General features: G+C 36.7%; 1 protein-coding gene and 1 long non-coding RNA gene across 3 annotated transcripts in view; one reads left to right on the plus strand and one right to left on the minus strand.

The window, feature by feature from the left end:
* LOC106959186 (cytosolic carboxypeptidase 6-like) overlaps positions 1-14,332 on the minus strand; it is a 23,941-nt gene extending 9,609 nt beyond the window's left edge. Inside the window, exons 1-2 of the mRNA XM_015051573.1 lie at positions 14,212-14,332; positions 12,749-12,871 (exon numbers count right to left, since the gene is read on the minus strand). Coding sequence (XP_014907059.1) covers positions 12,749-12,871; positions 14,212-14,257 — 169 coding nt within the window. The 5' untranslated portion in view covers positions 14,258-14,332. The remainder of the gene's footprint in view (positions 1-12,748; positions 12,872-14,211) is intronic.
* Positions 13,966-15,785, plus strand: part of LOC106959187 (uncharacterized) — a 9,817-nt gene continuing 7,997 nt past the window's right edge. The window contains exons 1-2 of one of the 2 annotated variants that reach the window (XR_001427294.1): positions 13,966-14,174; positions 14,261-14,349. This is a non-coding gene — a long non-coding RNA (uncharacterized LOC106959187). The remainder of the gene's footprint in view (positions 14,175-14,260; positions 14,350-15,785) is intronic. The other variant, XR_001427293.1, reaches the window with a different exon arrangement.

Raw genomic sequence — 15,785 nt, forward strand, 5'->3', positions numbered from 1 at the left:
TATATATATATATATAAAGAATTCAACTTAAGGTACTAAAATGAGAGAATATGTTTACTTGGTTTAGGGAAGATAATTGCTGAGTGTTGGAGCCTTACATATTTTTAATACAGTACTCAGTAAATACTGTACCCTTTAAAGGTACAGTATTTAACTTTTATAAACAATATATTTTATAAAAACAATAATAAATTCATTATTTTCCTGGTCTTAAAAAGAAAAAAGTGTGTGCTTAAAAGCTAGACATGCGATTACAAAGAGCTCTGTACAGCTCAGGGAGACCAGCCAGGCACTTTTTAAATGTATTTTTTGCTGTGTTCCATTTCATTATTGGAAAACACATCAGTTTTCCCCCCAGCTGCTCTGCAGTGTAAGGAGGATTCCTGGACACGTAAGAGTGGGACTGATAAAGATAGAATTGATTCCAGCCAGCAGCAGCAGCAGTGAGGGGGGCTCAGTTTAGTCCTACAGCTAAACGTCTGGGTTTACTCCGTCTCCCTCTTTCTTGTCTAAAGGCAAGTTGTCACTAAGGCGACATCAATCTCGTGCCTCATGACTTCACACAACACGCCTTTCCCCCTGATGCCTTATCACATCATCTGGAGGCAAGATTAAACAGGTCACCACAAAGTTTTCTAAACCCAACAGGTAAAGAAAAGTAGATAAAAAAAAAAATATTAATGGATGGGCTCTGACTCTATTCTGTGAACAAAAAAAAAAAGTTTTGGAAAATCTCTCACATACATGTAACATGACAAATGTTAAACTTACCTGTCAGAGGCACTGATGCTGATTTATAAATGTGTTACATTTCGGTTGTTTAATCCACGTAAAATTAAAGTTACTTATCTGACAACATGACACTGACAACGGCCAGTGGAGTGTGTACGGTGACATCGAGCAACACAGACAAGTGATAACACACCACCTCACTCTTTCCTTCAAAATAAATAAAATAAACTAAAAAAGTATTTAAAAAAGCAACAAGAAGAAACATGCAAGCGTCTTTATGGGACTACAACACTAGTATCAAACATAAAATGAATATGAATAGCTTCTTAGATTATTTAAGTTTTACAATTGTTTTGTAACTGCATTTTCAGAATTAGAACAACATGCAAGGTTTATTAAAATAAACACAGCCAATGCTGCATTTGAAGACGCTTTTCTTTTTTACTTATTCAAATGAAGAAAGTCATATTATGAGCTGGTGTGGAAAAGGAAGTACAAATTAAGAGTCCATTGTCCAAATTTTCAGCAGAAATGCCATTAACTAGGTCTTGGTAAAGTGCATAGCATGTGATACGAACAAACAGCACAAAACTCTGCAAAAAACACCAAGAAAACAAAACAAGACGTTATGAAACAGCTGCATGGTGCCATGAAGAATCTCAAATATTTTTTTTTCTTTCTGTGTTAAGTTAATCTACAATGATAAAAAAATAAATAAATGAAACACAGTTGAGTTTGCAAATAAATTATAATTTTTGTGATAAGTTGGTGACTAACACTGGCTATCTAGGCTTGTACAGACACCTTGAATTTGTTTTTTTAAAGTACAGTTGCCTCCTAATACAATTAAAGTGCAATCTTTATACTTCTAGTCAGATAAACATATTTCATACAGGTTTAAAATAAGAGGCTAGTAACAAATTAGCCCAGCTACTTTGTTTATTCCTGCCTCTCAATATAACTGGCAAACTGTCACACAAGAACAATTCATCTCAATACCAGAGCAAAAACTCCCAAAGTTTACTTTAAAATAAGCTCAATTCTGGTTTGCATTAATGGGAATCTTACTGAAAGCCTATCTTGAAACAATTGTTAAAAATTTGAAGAATATGAGGTAGAGAGAGACAGAAGGCAAAAAAACAGCAACAGATTAACAAAATATGAAAATTCTGTGATCAGAAACTAGGAATCAATATAGAAAAATATTAACACAGAGAGTTAAAGACGCATAAGGTCCTTCAGTTTCCCTACAACGTCCAACAATCTTTCATCAGAAATGGTTTCAACAGAAGACAGGCTCTGAAGAAACAGTTTTTACCCACAGCAGGGAATAGTCACAGTCAGAAGAACTACAGATGCCTCTGACTAAGCTAGAATATCCATGAAAAGTTGTTCTATTTTACTAATTCAATTCAAGAACTGTAGCCCATATTACACAGATTACATTGTTTTATTGAAGGATTTATTTCTAGTCATTTTAGTGATTATGGGTTTTACATCTGATGAAAACCCACAACGAAGACTCTCAGAAACCAGAATATTATATAAAACCAATAAAGTTTGTCGGGGGAGGAAAGAATGACGTGCTATAAAATGTAATATTAGACCGCTCATCGGACTCTGAGTTCATGAAGCCAGGTCCCCAAGTCATCAGTGTCTCTGGAAGCTTCACGTTGCATTGGACCTTCAAGTACTATATTCTGTCCTCCATTAATTCTCCTGCTCTGGAACCTTAATTTACAGATGAAATATAAATTTTACTTTAACCTGGAAAGAGGAGTTTGCACCACTGATCAACAGTCCAGCTGATTTTCTCTGTACCCTAAATCAGAAACTACTTCCATGTGAGGTGGTTGCTGAAGCACTGACTCCAGTTGTAAGTCGCGTCTTGTGAATTCCCTCCATCTCTTGAATGGGCTTTGCTTCACTGTCTTGGCTAAAGTTATGCAGCATTATTTCTAATGCGTTCTTTCTATTAATATAGTTAATTTTACCCATATTCTTCAGCTCTTTGCAGCTTAATGTCCTAGCAGAAGTTGTCATCCCCATATTTTTGCAGGTCAGAACAAAACTTCACATTTTTGTTTTTAAAATGTACTTTGTTTGTTTTAATGAAAGACTCTAAAGTCAGAGGCACTGAATGTTAGAATATTAACTAATCCACAATAATTCAAATCAATGGGCATAACCACTTGAGGTATATAACTGTGTGTAATTAAGCTATATTAGACTTTCACTTTTTGAATTGCATGAGTAAAATAAATACACTTTTCAATGACACCCTAATGTATCTGGATGCACCTGTATGTACCTCAGTGAAGCAGTCCAGCTAGCTCCTCGGAACATGGGCAAAACCAGAGCACTTTTTAGCATCATAACTTAAACATTAAATATTTAATAGTAGTTGACTCAAGGTTAACTACTATGTAGTGCACTGACTACCAACGATTCAACATTTTTAATACAGCAGCATAATCATAACGTGGAACTAAAAGAACTGCAGGAACATCCAGAAGAGGAATTTGAAATGTCTTTCAGGAAGCACTCAGTCATTTTCAAAGACCATCTTAAAAATTTGAGTACCTCAAAATAGAAAGTTGAGATGATGTACTAAGAGTTTAAAAAAAATGTACAAACTTACACACTCTATTTGTGTATACTGTTAAAAAAGCAATAGTTTATTGCTAAAATATATTTAAATCCAGGTGCTTTTAAACCTTTTGTCAACGTACAACGATCCAAATTGAAATTTGATATTTAAATCAACTCCTACACCCAATGCACTCGCACAGAAAGGCATAAATGCATGCATTTCTTACGCAGACAATATGTAGAAATTGTTGTGAAAATAATCTGAATATACAACAAACCAAGGATAAGAGCAGACAATAAGAGGAGACAATAAGGGAAAAAATCATATTGTTATGAGTCCATCCATGCTCCAGTGAGCTCCTCGTTTCAATATAAATGAAGAAAGCTCGGCCTGAGGACAGCAGTGAGATATGCAGGCAGCCCACACATATCTGATGATGAACAGGCCTGCCTGCACATTCTAAAGAGAACACATTTTCCAGCTAGCCTTTCATAATTGTATTTTTTTTCCTTCCAAAAGGCCCTAGAGCCAGACTTGTATGCGCCATCTGAAGAGGTTGGTGTAGTAATGGGTCATAGTGATGCATTCATACTGGGACTAGCTTAATTGTATTATCAATCTCATCCAGACAGTGCTTCAGCCCCACAGCTCTGGACATGCTACTGTCAGACACTCTGCATTAGTACTGAATAGTGAGCCATGCAGGAGTGTAATCTTCACTCTCATCTGTTTTCTGAGCTTAGGAAGCCAGGTTAGCTCACCGAATGATGTCTTATCAGAGTTTTTGACACCGTCATCATCTGTTCTTCTCTGCCTTTTAAACAAACTTTTCCTCTGCCCTCATGTCACGGTTTGCTCTAACTTTCTCCTTCTTTTCCTCTTTGGATCTACTATGTCAGTGACCACCGAATAAATACACATCTGTGTTAATTATGTTAAGCCAAACAGTAACTACAAAGGCAGATGAAGTAGAAGGCTCCTTTGCTGTTCTGGCTTGATTATGTTTTGCACTCAAAAACATTCCCCTCTCCAAATTTCCTCTCTTCCTTCTTTTGAAGTAACCTTCTCCTTGCTTCCCTCTCATCATAAGTAGAAGTTCTAGAGGTGGAGAGGAATTTGGAGATAAAAGCAAAAAGAGCCGAGGAGTCCTTCGCAAGCCTAAGGCAAGGAGAAGGTCAACAGGCCTGCTAAGAAGGGCTGTTATCATCCTGGTTACATGTTATCGGAGAGCCTGCAGTAGTGTTTATTTACAGTTACTGCTCCCTCTGGGTGCACACTTAAAGGCCTGGGGCTGATTGGTGCGTAATGAGTTTAGAAACGCAGGAAGCCGATGCAAGACAAGAAGTGAAACAAGAGGCAAGAAATTACTTGCCAATAACCAGTAAGTCAAAAACCAAATTGGTGTAAACACCTTTTCTACACATGTGCCATGGAGTCTTGTCATTCGAGTAAAAACAGTCATTTTTACGGTTTACAGTAAAAAGAGTATGCACATGCAAGCAAGTGTACTAATAAAAGGATCCTGATCTGCAATATTGACCCTCAAGGGAAAAATGCTGTTGGTACATAAGACACCTGCCTTCAATCTACTTTTTTATTTTTTTATTTTTTGCTTGCCCTCTAACTTATTTTTTCATTGTTGATCACACTGTTTTATATTAAACAAGCAGAGAAGTGAAGTGGCTAGAAGCCAAGCCATAAAGCGAGACGTGCTGGACACTGTTCAAAATGCTTGGCAGGAAACCAGTGAATTTTATAATCTTTGTTTTACCTGATAATGCTTCCAAACGCGGTGCAACGCAGAAAGAATAAGAAAAGTAATACACAGGTACTATACACATATAATAAAGTCAAAGTAACATCTGTTTCCCTTCCAAGAAAATTGAATTTCAGAAAATCAGTCCAATGACAAGATAATTACTGCATAATATCAAACAGGGAAATTAAGATAAAGTATTTATTTCTAATTCATCAGATAAGATAAAAACGAGATTTTTTCTTTTTTCTTGAAAGCATTTTCATCTTGTAACTTGTTTATTTGGGGTAAATGACTTTATTAGGCAAATAATCTGTTATAGTATAATTTCAGTGTAAATTAATAACAGTTATTAAAGAAGGATAAAAAGAAAAAAAACATCACTCACAGAATTGAATCTTCATTTCAGCAAATGAAATACGGTCAATGGGTCAAATTAAAATCACAGCGAGGATGTAAAATATCTAGGTACGGTAGTTAAAAATGATTTTTGCACTACTGTTACCAATATGTCGCTACACCTGACAGAGAAAACAGAAACCGAGCAATATTTATAAAGTCACTAAAATTACTACAGCTTCACATAGCGCTGGTAACCACGGGCTGGTCACCAGTATCAAGGTATACCATTTTAGGTTTTAAACAGAGACCGTGTCAAAACCAGTATTGCTTGACCTGTCATTGTCTGAGCCTGTTCATTTACTCTAACAAGTAGGTGGTGTTTTCAGTCTGATCCTTGCTGTGTGTTGGGTGGTATACATACGCCAATTTGGCTGTAAGGAAGTTTAAAGCAAACATGCCAGTAATCTATGTGATTGCTATAAACTTACTATAGGCTATTTTCAAATCCCAGTCGCATTCACTAAAAACAAGGTGTTGGAAAAGGCTGTGGAAACATACGCCTTTCACTCTGAGTAGAGCCCCCACATCATATGAGCCTCGTTTTAAAGCAACCTATATTCTTTCACAATGCTGTTCCTGTCAGTGTTTCACCCGTCACTGTGCGAGTATTTTTTTTTTTTGTACATGAATTTGTGTTATCAAACAAACCCTGGCACATCAATGAAGCTGATCTGAGAGCGACGTTGTCTACATAAATCAGCAGAATAAACACAGGCAGCTTGAAAAACATGAACCACTAAAGCATTACAAATCCTCACCATTTTCCCAAACTGCACAATCTTGTCTCAGAAGAAAAATGAGGCGCCTGCTCAGAAACTGTGTTTATGGTGTCAGGAATTGCAAGGAAATAAATTACTGGATGAATCACTGGAGCCTGGTGTGCGAGCATAACTTGTGCAATGAGGAAATCAGGTTGCAGTAATATTCACTTTTGACACACTTATATTATGATGCTAGAAGAAGGCTTTGAGCCAATGAGTAGTGAAGTTCCAAAAACGCAGAGAACACAAAAACAGCCTGGAGCTGGATTAAAAAAACAAAAAAACAAAAAAAACAAACTTGGACTCATTTGAGTCAGACCACCTCCCTCGGTACAGATGAAGTAACAACAATGCCAAATTTGAGTTATAAACATGCCATTTTCCATAATATCAAGTGTGTGAGTTTTTCCTCCCGTCAACCTTTCCAAATCTCATTGTCACACCGTGTGTATCGTTGATAATAAAATCCTTTCATTACTCCAAATTTTCAAAACAGCTTGCTGCTGCTAGCATTTAGTGACATTTTGAAAAGATGAGGTACTGACGGGGTTTCTTACGGGTAGACCATATCAGAGCCATCAACAATTAACTTACAAAACACAGAGGTTGTTTGTGCTACTTCCTGGCATCCCCAAACACTAAATTTGAGCCAATGTGTTCAGTCAGTGATTAGACATAACCATGTGCAACAGCCCTGAATGTCAGACAAGATTATCACTCTGCTTTTCATGAAATGACACTGATATGTTCCACGGCAAAACACACTGTCACGCCACCGCCAGGCCCACACGATAAAGACAACAGATGAATTCGGTTTTGTGTCACTTCCTTCTAACAAATGGCCATGCCTCCTTTGGGGGAAACATATCTGCCATGATTTGAATGGGAGTCAATGCAACTTCTGAGCTGTTTGGAGCAAACGAAGCTCAAGGTATCATGCCACACAAGGCGAACAATTATATTGTAGTGATTGATTTAGCAAAGTTAGATAGAAAGACTTTCAAACAATCTAGTTTCCCTCTGGGGTTAATAAAGCATTTTTGAATTCAATTCAGTTCAATAAAGAACCACAGCAGAAGACAGGTTGGAGTGAAAATAAGTTTTCCCCTTAAAATGTTTCAGCCTATTATCCCTCAGCACAGGGTGGCTCAGTTGGTAGAGCACACACACCATGTGCAAAGTTAGTCCTGTAGTCCTTAACGTAGTTGTTCTGGTTTCGGCTCGCAGCATCCGCAGCCACTAAATCTGAGCCAGTGTGTTCAGTCAGTGATTAGATATAACCATGTTAAACAAAACTCAAGATACTTTGACAGAAATTACATTTGTTTGCTAATTTTATGCTTCTATTGCACAAAAATAACACATTGATTCGCAATCGATTCATTGGTTCAACTTTCACCCAAGAGGGGACATGGTCACTGTACTTTAGCTAAACCAACATGCAGCTAGATGTATTAAGATTGTCTCCACAACACAGTATAGCTTAGTCATCCCTCCTCCTAATTATTCAAAAATACTAATAATGAATGTTTTAAACACACATGACATGAGCCTTTTTTTTTTTTTTCACTTTCCAGAACTTTGACGAAAGCTTACTGTAAGGGTTAATTCAATATAAGACAGTACGTGAGAGGGCATGGATAGAGTAATAAAAATAACAATACTGTCCGGAGAAAGTCAAAGATGGGATATGAGAGGAGTAAAAAGAAAACAAAAACACACAATAATAATAAAGAGTAATCTCTTATGGTTACAAATGGTCCGTAAATAGCATAAATCAGAAGCAATAGTCTTTCCAGCAGTCCAAAGACAGCTCCAATTTATCTCCATACTTTGTTCCTGACTGAAAAGAATGAGCGAGAAGAGAAAACTGCTAAAAGGGAAAACTGGAGAGGCCATTTAGTGATTTGAGCGGTGAAACTTCTCTGCTGCCAAGGACATGTAACAGAGAGAGAGGGAGAGAGAGAAAGAGACTGGAAGAGCCTCTCAATACATCAGACATCAGGAGTGATTCAGACAAGTAGCACCGCCTTTGAAAGGCCCATAAAGACGAGTCATTCTGAGACTGGTGAGCAACACAAAACAAAAAACATCCATAGATTCTATGACTTTGCATTGCAAAATACAAAGTAGAATTTTTATGTGCAGGTAGAACGGTGGCAAAAAAATAAAAATCTTGATTTCACTTATGCTGATTTACAAAACAGAAAAATATGCTAATAAAAAAAATGCCACTTCTATTTTGGGGTGCTTTTCCATCAGAACTGTTTCATAAAAAAAAAGAAGAGAGAAATGAGGTGTTGCAGAGACCTGCGTACTTGCAGCATGTTTCAGACTCTTCAAGTAAGTCATTGTATCAGGCTTCACTGTAAAAACCTCTCGCTCTTATTTAATCAATAGAAACTTGACTATCGTGATTCATAGCATACTCTGGAGTACAGGAATATCTCCCGACAACCCCAGCTGTTTTTTATACACCAAACGCCAACCATCCCACTAACAATCCATGTTTTCTTTTCATCTGTACTACCAAAATTATTTTCTATCCGACATGCACAAGTTCTATGTTTCATGAGCTTTTCCTCTGTCAAGTTATAACTCTGTTTATTTTTTTATTTTTTCAGAGAGTGAAGCAGACAAAAAAAAAAAAAAAAAAAAAAAAAAAAAACGGCCACATATATTAAACACAGTTCACGGTGCACGCAGAGAAAAAAAAACAAACGTGTGGGGATGAATACAAACAGGCACACACAATGAAAAATATCCTGTGAATGCACATGAAAGAAAGTAGCTTGACTTCAGTAATGGGGACTGTTTCTGACTCCTGTCCTAGTTTATAAAAGTAGGCTGATTCTCACCTTGACGAAAGCACACAATCTGTCACAGTAGTTCTGTAATTTGACCAGGGAGTTCTGACTTGAATGATGCAAGTCAGTGACTCAATGCAATCTGCTGGGTTGACTTGAACAGAGACTTTTTAACCAATTTGAATAATAAACTGAACTGGACTGTTGTGTTTGACATCTAGGATGTCATAAAGTGGGGTTGAAGTGGTGAGGAGATGACGCAGAGAACCCAGGTTATGGTGAAGATGAATTTAATGATGAATGTAGTTCACATAGTCCAAATCAGGCAGCACGGCAGGAACAACTAGCACGCAGCTAAGCACCGGTAGCAACTGACAACGAAGACTAAATCAACTGGAACTGACGTCGACACAGGACTTAACCAGTACAACTGGGAAGACGGACAGACAGACGCAGACTGCAAACGTTTGACAATTGACAAGGACCCGACGAGGAACACAGACAACAGGTGGGTATAAATACACACGGGGTAATTAAGGGAATGAGACACACCTGGGGAGCAATCAACGGGGAGGACAGGACAGAGACTCACAGGGAAACAGGAACACATTGAAAAACTCAAAAACACACAGAAAACCACGGATCATGACATAGGACAAATTCAGAATGTATATAACTGCCTTGAAATATGCTTGTAGGATTGTACTGAACTGCCTTTTTCTCTGAAAAGTGCATGGAGATGGCATGTTTAGAACCGACAGCATGAAAAGAAAACTGAGCTGAATAAAATAATTAAACGAATGACCAAATACTAAACTTAACAAGTTAGACAATGAACTTCAAACTTACCAAAAAGTTTTTGGTAAGTTTGAGATCTTCATGAATGTAATGTAAGAAGGGATGAATCTATGAGCTGAGCTTGTCAATGGATCCCATTAAACACTTGCCACTCCTGAGGACTTTCTTTCATATTGTAAGTCATAATTGACAGAGAGTAGTGTGACGAATCAATGAGGGCTTAATTACATTTGAAGAATAGTCCAGAGGTGAAGCAAAACAAAGCCACCACTACCTGTTTCCTGTCAAGCCTTTGATGCAATTTTCCTCACCACCAAGATCTACTTTTAAGCCTTGGCTAAGTGCGAGTGTGCAACAAATCAAATGTGAAAAGATAAGATAAGAATGTAATTTCAATTTTCAAAACAAAAAAAATAATAATAATTATGCGAAAATAATTATCAGCCACTAAAAGAAACAACGGGCTGGAACTTAATGTTTAAAGATTAGGGAAAATCTTCTCATTTCTATAAGGAGAAATAATTTCCTCATCTGTCCAACAAATTCCATTCGAATACATATAATTCCATTTGTATACATTAAGAATAGCAACACAACTCTATTGGTTGTCATAAGATGTCAGTTTAAAAACACATCTTTAAAAGTTTCAGTACCCAAAACTAACAAAGTCATTATGCATTTGCTGTATGGAGGTCTGCTGACCATCTCAGACTTCTTTAGCACACAGCTTGAAAAAAGGGAGGTTTTACACATTCGGCGAAGAATTTATATGACCAGTTTCCACTTGAATAAATACATATTTATTCTTTTTATGCTAACACAACAAAACCAAAAAACAAGAGCGCAGAGGATGGTGCAGGTAAGTATACTACTTGATGCACGGTCAGTTCAAGATATCCCAAAGGCGTTGGTACTCTTTTGTTCCTAAAGAGGTCCAGTACCAAACTACCAAACTTGCTAAGATATGATATGACAAAAGGGCTAACAGCATCTTGAATCTGCACAACCTTGTATTGATTAATATACTTGACCTATGAAACAACTGTATCATCATCACAATGATACAAAAAACATTCTTTCTTCGCACTTTATCGTCTACCATTTCCACTGACAAGGCTACAAAAGTTTTTCAGGGGCTTCATGTTTGAACTTTTAACATTTCCATCCAAATACATGTAAATATGGAACACAATTTTATTTAATAAGGAAACATTCTATGGCTGCCTAGAGGACAGACGCAGTACTGTATTAAGCAGCAAAAGCCTTCTAAACACAGAGGGAGATTATTCAAGTCCAGACTTCTTAGTTACAGGGCGAGACAAAAGTAGGTAAATAGAAACAGAAAAGCACACAGCATCACAGAAGTAATGTGGATAAAACCGGTGATGATTAAATGAAACAGTCGCAGAATATTAATTTCACATTTGCTCAAAAATATCAATTTACACCCCGTTATAACTTTGGTAATACATTTATTGGAAAGAGATTAATATCAATACCATAAATCATTCAGGAGATACAACCAGAGCGAGGCATACTCGCATGTTAGCTGATCTCTGTGTGGGAGCTATGCACCTATTAATCAATGTCCCTGCTCCTCTGCCCATGTCATCAAGGGAAAAGGCAAATTTATAAAAAGGCCAATAATCACACTGATACCTCAAAAAGTAACATACTTAGATGTTTATGCAGTGGTGCTATCTATTTCCACTGACCTTCGCAAGGTTCTTGTCTGTGCAAAACTGATTGCTAGTTCTGCATTTTCTTATCCCTTTGATGCCTTTGCTTGATTAGTTTTATGCATTATGCAGACAACATGCACCAAAAGTGACAACAAAGGAAATCTGATTGTGTTTTCAGAATATTAACTATTTTGGCCATGTATTCATTGATAATGACAGCAAGGTCAGCCGTTAATAAATGTGAAGCACAGAGAAAAAAAAGTTTCCTTTTTTATAGTGAAAAGGTTACAAGTGCTATTTGATGAACTTCCCTTTAAACTCTCACTTGGGGCAAACATTTTGGGTAACTTTTCACAATAGTTTGCTGGAACATTGGCCCATGCGAAACCCTCCTTGTTTGAACACAAATGTTCACTTCTGACTATGAATTTCTCTTGAAATTGAGATTAGAGCTTTGTGACGGGACTTCAAAACATTGACTTTGTAATCCTTAAACCACACTGTAGAATTATTTTCTAAATGAAAAAGTTCTACTTCCACTGGGAGATTTTTTTCCTAATTAAATGCGAAAGAAAACTGTTATAAGTGAAATAATATGTCATAAGAATAGTTTAAAATCAATATTACGGAATTAATTACTTGTGTCTTGCTGAAAAGTTAGCTGTTGGTTAGTTTTGTCTTATTTCAAGTGTACTAAGAGATCTGTACTAGAAATCAGAATCAGACAAAAATGCTTGGTAAGATTTTGTATTTTTGAAGTGTATTTCATGAAGAGGGTTTATATTTGTGCTAATGCTAATGAACGTGGCATCTTATGAATCTGACTAATTTTTTCAAAGAAAAAACAGACTGTAAAGGACGACATTCCTTTTCCTAACATTTTGCTGATTTGTTTGGGTTTTTCTATGAAATACAGATAATAAAACTTCCAAAATAAAACTTATTTCTTTCATTTTACTGGCACTTAGCAAACAGAAATAATTTTAGCCAATCTTAATTGAGCTAAAACAGGAAATGTAGATTGATGTAATATCAGAAAATGAAAAAAGCTGTCATTTTATACTGCGTATGTAATTATCTGGCATTATTTATTTTGCTACATACAGATTGTCTGAATGTAGTATAGCATTCTCCAAAGCCAATGATCTATCGCAATTAGTGTAGGGGAAAGGTTTCCTAAACATTCTCTGATATTGTTTGTCGGTGTTGCTACTCACCACTCTCAAAGCAAGCATCAAAAATCAGATGTCCTTTCCGTAGAGGTCCTGTGTATGCAGGTGGTGTTATTGTCAGCTTGTTGACATTCCCTCCTAAGGATTCTTCCCCTCCAGCTTCATTTTCTGCAGAACAAGCAAAACATGCTGAATTTACATAAGTCTAACTTTGCTTTAAGGTTTTCTATAAAACTCAGCAGCAGCAGTTGATTTATTTTATATAAAAATGTACTATTGATACACGATTAATCTTTTATATCATTTAATACAGCTCTTGGATGTTAAAAAAAATGCAGTAAAAGAATCTGTGTAGAAAAAGTACTGCATCAATTTGTTTATTTATGATGACAAAATGCCCATATTAATTAATTCCCACTAATAATTTCAATACATACTTCCCAGTTCCTATATGAGTACTTAAGCAACACATAGTCACATATGATCAGAGGTGAGTAGAATTGTATTAGTTTTATCCTTTTATTTGGAAAAGTGTTTGCTCTGCCTGAATTTGTCATTGTAATTTTTTTAAAGTCTTTGAAATGAAAGAATTTACACTAAACTTTATATTTTTGTCTATCCAATGACAGCATTTTTAAATATTAAATTAGATGTTATGATCCGTTTCTCAGTTCATGGGTAACCTTTCACAAATTACCTTTTTACTCTTACTTGACTAATGTCCTTGATGGTTACTATTTACTATTCATGAGTATAAATATGTTGAAGTAGTGCTTTTACTGGAATGCAATTTTATGGCCACTCCCAATTAAATAATAATAATAATAATAATAATAATAATGTACGAGCGTGTTAAAGGGGTGCTACAGTTACTCTGAATTAGAGCTATCTCAGATGAGGAAAGATAGTTTGTCTTGTTGCGAGAGCATCTCTCTAAGGACGCCACTCTGCTAACTCCTGTGTCAAGATGAGAGGGATCAAAAATAAACACACGTGTGCACAGGTGTAGTCTACCTAAAGATACTATACAGCCGGTGAAACACATGCAAATGCCATATAAGTTGCAGCGGTAGCACAAACTGTGGACAGTTGTTTGAAGTTTACTTGTTACTTTCCAGAAAAAAATCGCTTAGTGAGGCTTTAACTTAAAAGCATAGAAGCAACCTTTTGCTATTATTAGCTGCACTGTAATCCAGCTAGTTAGCACCCACGCTCATTGCACCTGTGATGCTGTTTTTCCGTGAAGTAACTAAACGGTTTGAATATTCTACAATGCGATAAATGGCTAATGGTCAAGTTAGCTCAAAACTGCTAGAATTACAATCCCATGTTTACGTCTTTTAACCTGCTAGCTTGGCGATTAGCATACCGAGCCACAGCGCACGTTTAAAGACTCTCCGAGGGCTACAAAGACCCGCTTGCTATTCGCCAAGCAGCAGGGCGGCGTGGCATCTCTTTCTGCTGTGTAAAGGTGAGGATAAAACAATGTAAAGCTCGTATTTACACACCAGTCTTGATGGCTCTGTCAGTGTTTTCCTCCATCTTCCTCTCCATCAGCTCAGCGGACGCTTTTAGTGCGTTGCTACGGCAACGGAGAATGAGGAAGAGAGGAGAGGACGGTCTGTACTGCAAGCAGTTCTGTGCAGGTATGTTCCCTTCAGTAGATCATTTTGTGCCCTCACAAAAAAGAAATGCACAATTGATTTAAAATAACAAAAGACGGTTCGGCAGTATGGCTGCGTGTTTACCTGAAACATAAGAGTAATTCAAAGTTGCGTGCTCGAAGTGGCATAATGTCGCGATAAAGCTCTGATTTATTTCCCAAAAGTAAACTGAAGAATCAGTAATGTCAATGATCAGCTCTGTGTCGGAAACTGGCACCATTAGTATTCTGCACATAGCAATATTACAAGCCAAGGCTTCCATTGACACTGCAGGGCAATCTGTATACTGGGCATAATTCGGTTTTATCACTGCCATACCTGAAATAAAACCCATTTTAATGGTATTTTCAGAGAAAAATAAGCCAATAATTGCAAGCAGCAGTCAGAGATTGGGAATTATCCAGTAGATTGATTAAAGCTGAAGATTTTCTAGACAATTGGAGCAGAGATGTCATCAGGGCCAATCAAGCCTGGCCCTATTCCTTTCCTATTACAAAGGCTGCACCTGATTAAGAACATCAGATGAGCCAGCGCGCAGCTCCTGGAGCAAGAGCCATGCAGGTTACTGCTAATTTTCAGCTTGTAAGCAGTGTGTAACAGGAGCAAATGAATAAGAGCCGAGAGAGAGCAATGGTTTTTCTTCGCGCGTGTGATCTATATATGACGGCAGGCATCAACAGGCCACAGAGTAGATGGATCTGAATGATTATTTCTCAGATGACAGAAAGAGAATACAGAGCAGCTGTGTAATATTTTGTTAAAATTGAAAATTGAATAGCTGTCCTCAATGGTATGTCATTCCTTTAACGCTGTGCCTATTAAAGAGCTATGTGGTGGTACAATCATTCATTTTCAAGAGAGATTGAAATTGAATTATGGAGCATGAGAAGAATGAATTAGATACACTACAAGTTCTTTTGTTTCTGAACTGTAATCAAAGCTATGTGTGTGCCGAGTTTCAACCTTTGTAATGTATTTGTTTGGTTCTCTTAGTGTCATAGTTTCATGTCTGCGCATTACAATTGATCTTTTTCCATTAAATGAAAATCTACTGTTATTTCACCAAATTTGAAATTTATTTACACTGAATCTTAAGCTTTCAAAATGCACATCATATTGCTAGATGTTAGTATTTATTTAACAAAGATGGAGCCACAATATATATTGCATGCATATGTACATAGCTATATATGCATGCAGTATATAAAAATGTTACATTTATTGTTAGCGTACCTGGAATCAGAGGCTAAATAGCATAATAAATTATGGTAATAATTCCAGTGATTTCAAAGTTGTAGTTTATTGATTCTCGACTTGAATAGATGAGCTTGTCGTTTCCTCTTTGATAGATATGACATTTGTTACTTTTGGGAGGATTTTATATGAACTCATAAAACATGGAATGTTATATCAAGTAC

This window comes from Poecilia latipinna, unplaced genomic scaffold (assembly GCF_001443285.1).
Source record: "Poecilia latipinna isolate Pla-1442-1.1 unplaced genomic scaffold, P_latipinna-1.0 Scaffold1053, whole genome shotgun sequence".
Taxonomy (NCBI): Eukaryota; Metazoa; Chordata; class Actinopteri; order Cyprinodontiformes; family Poeciliidae; genus Poecilia; species Poecilia latipinna.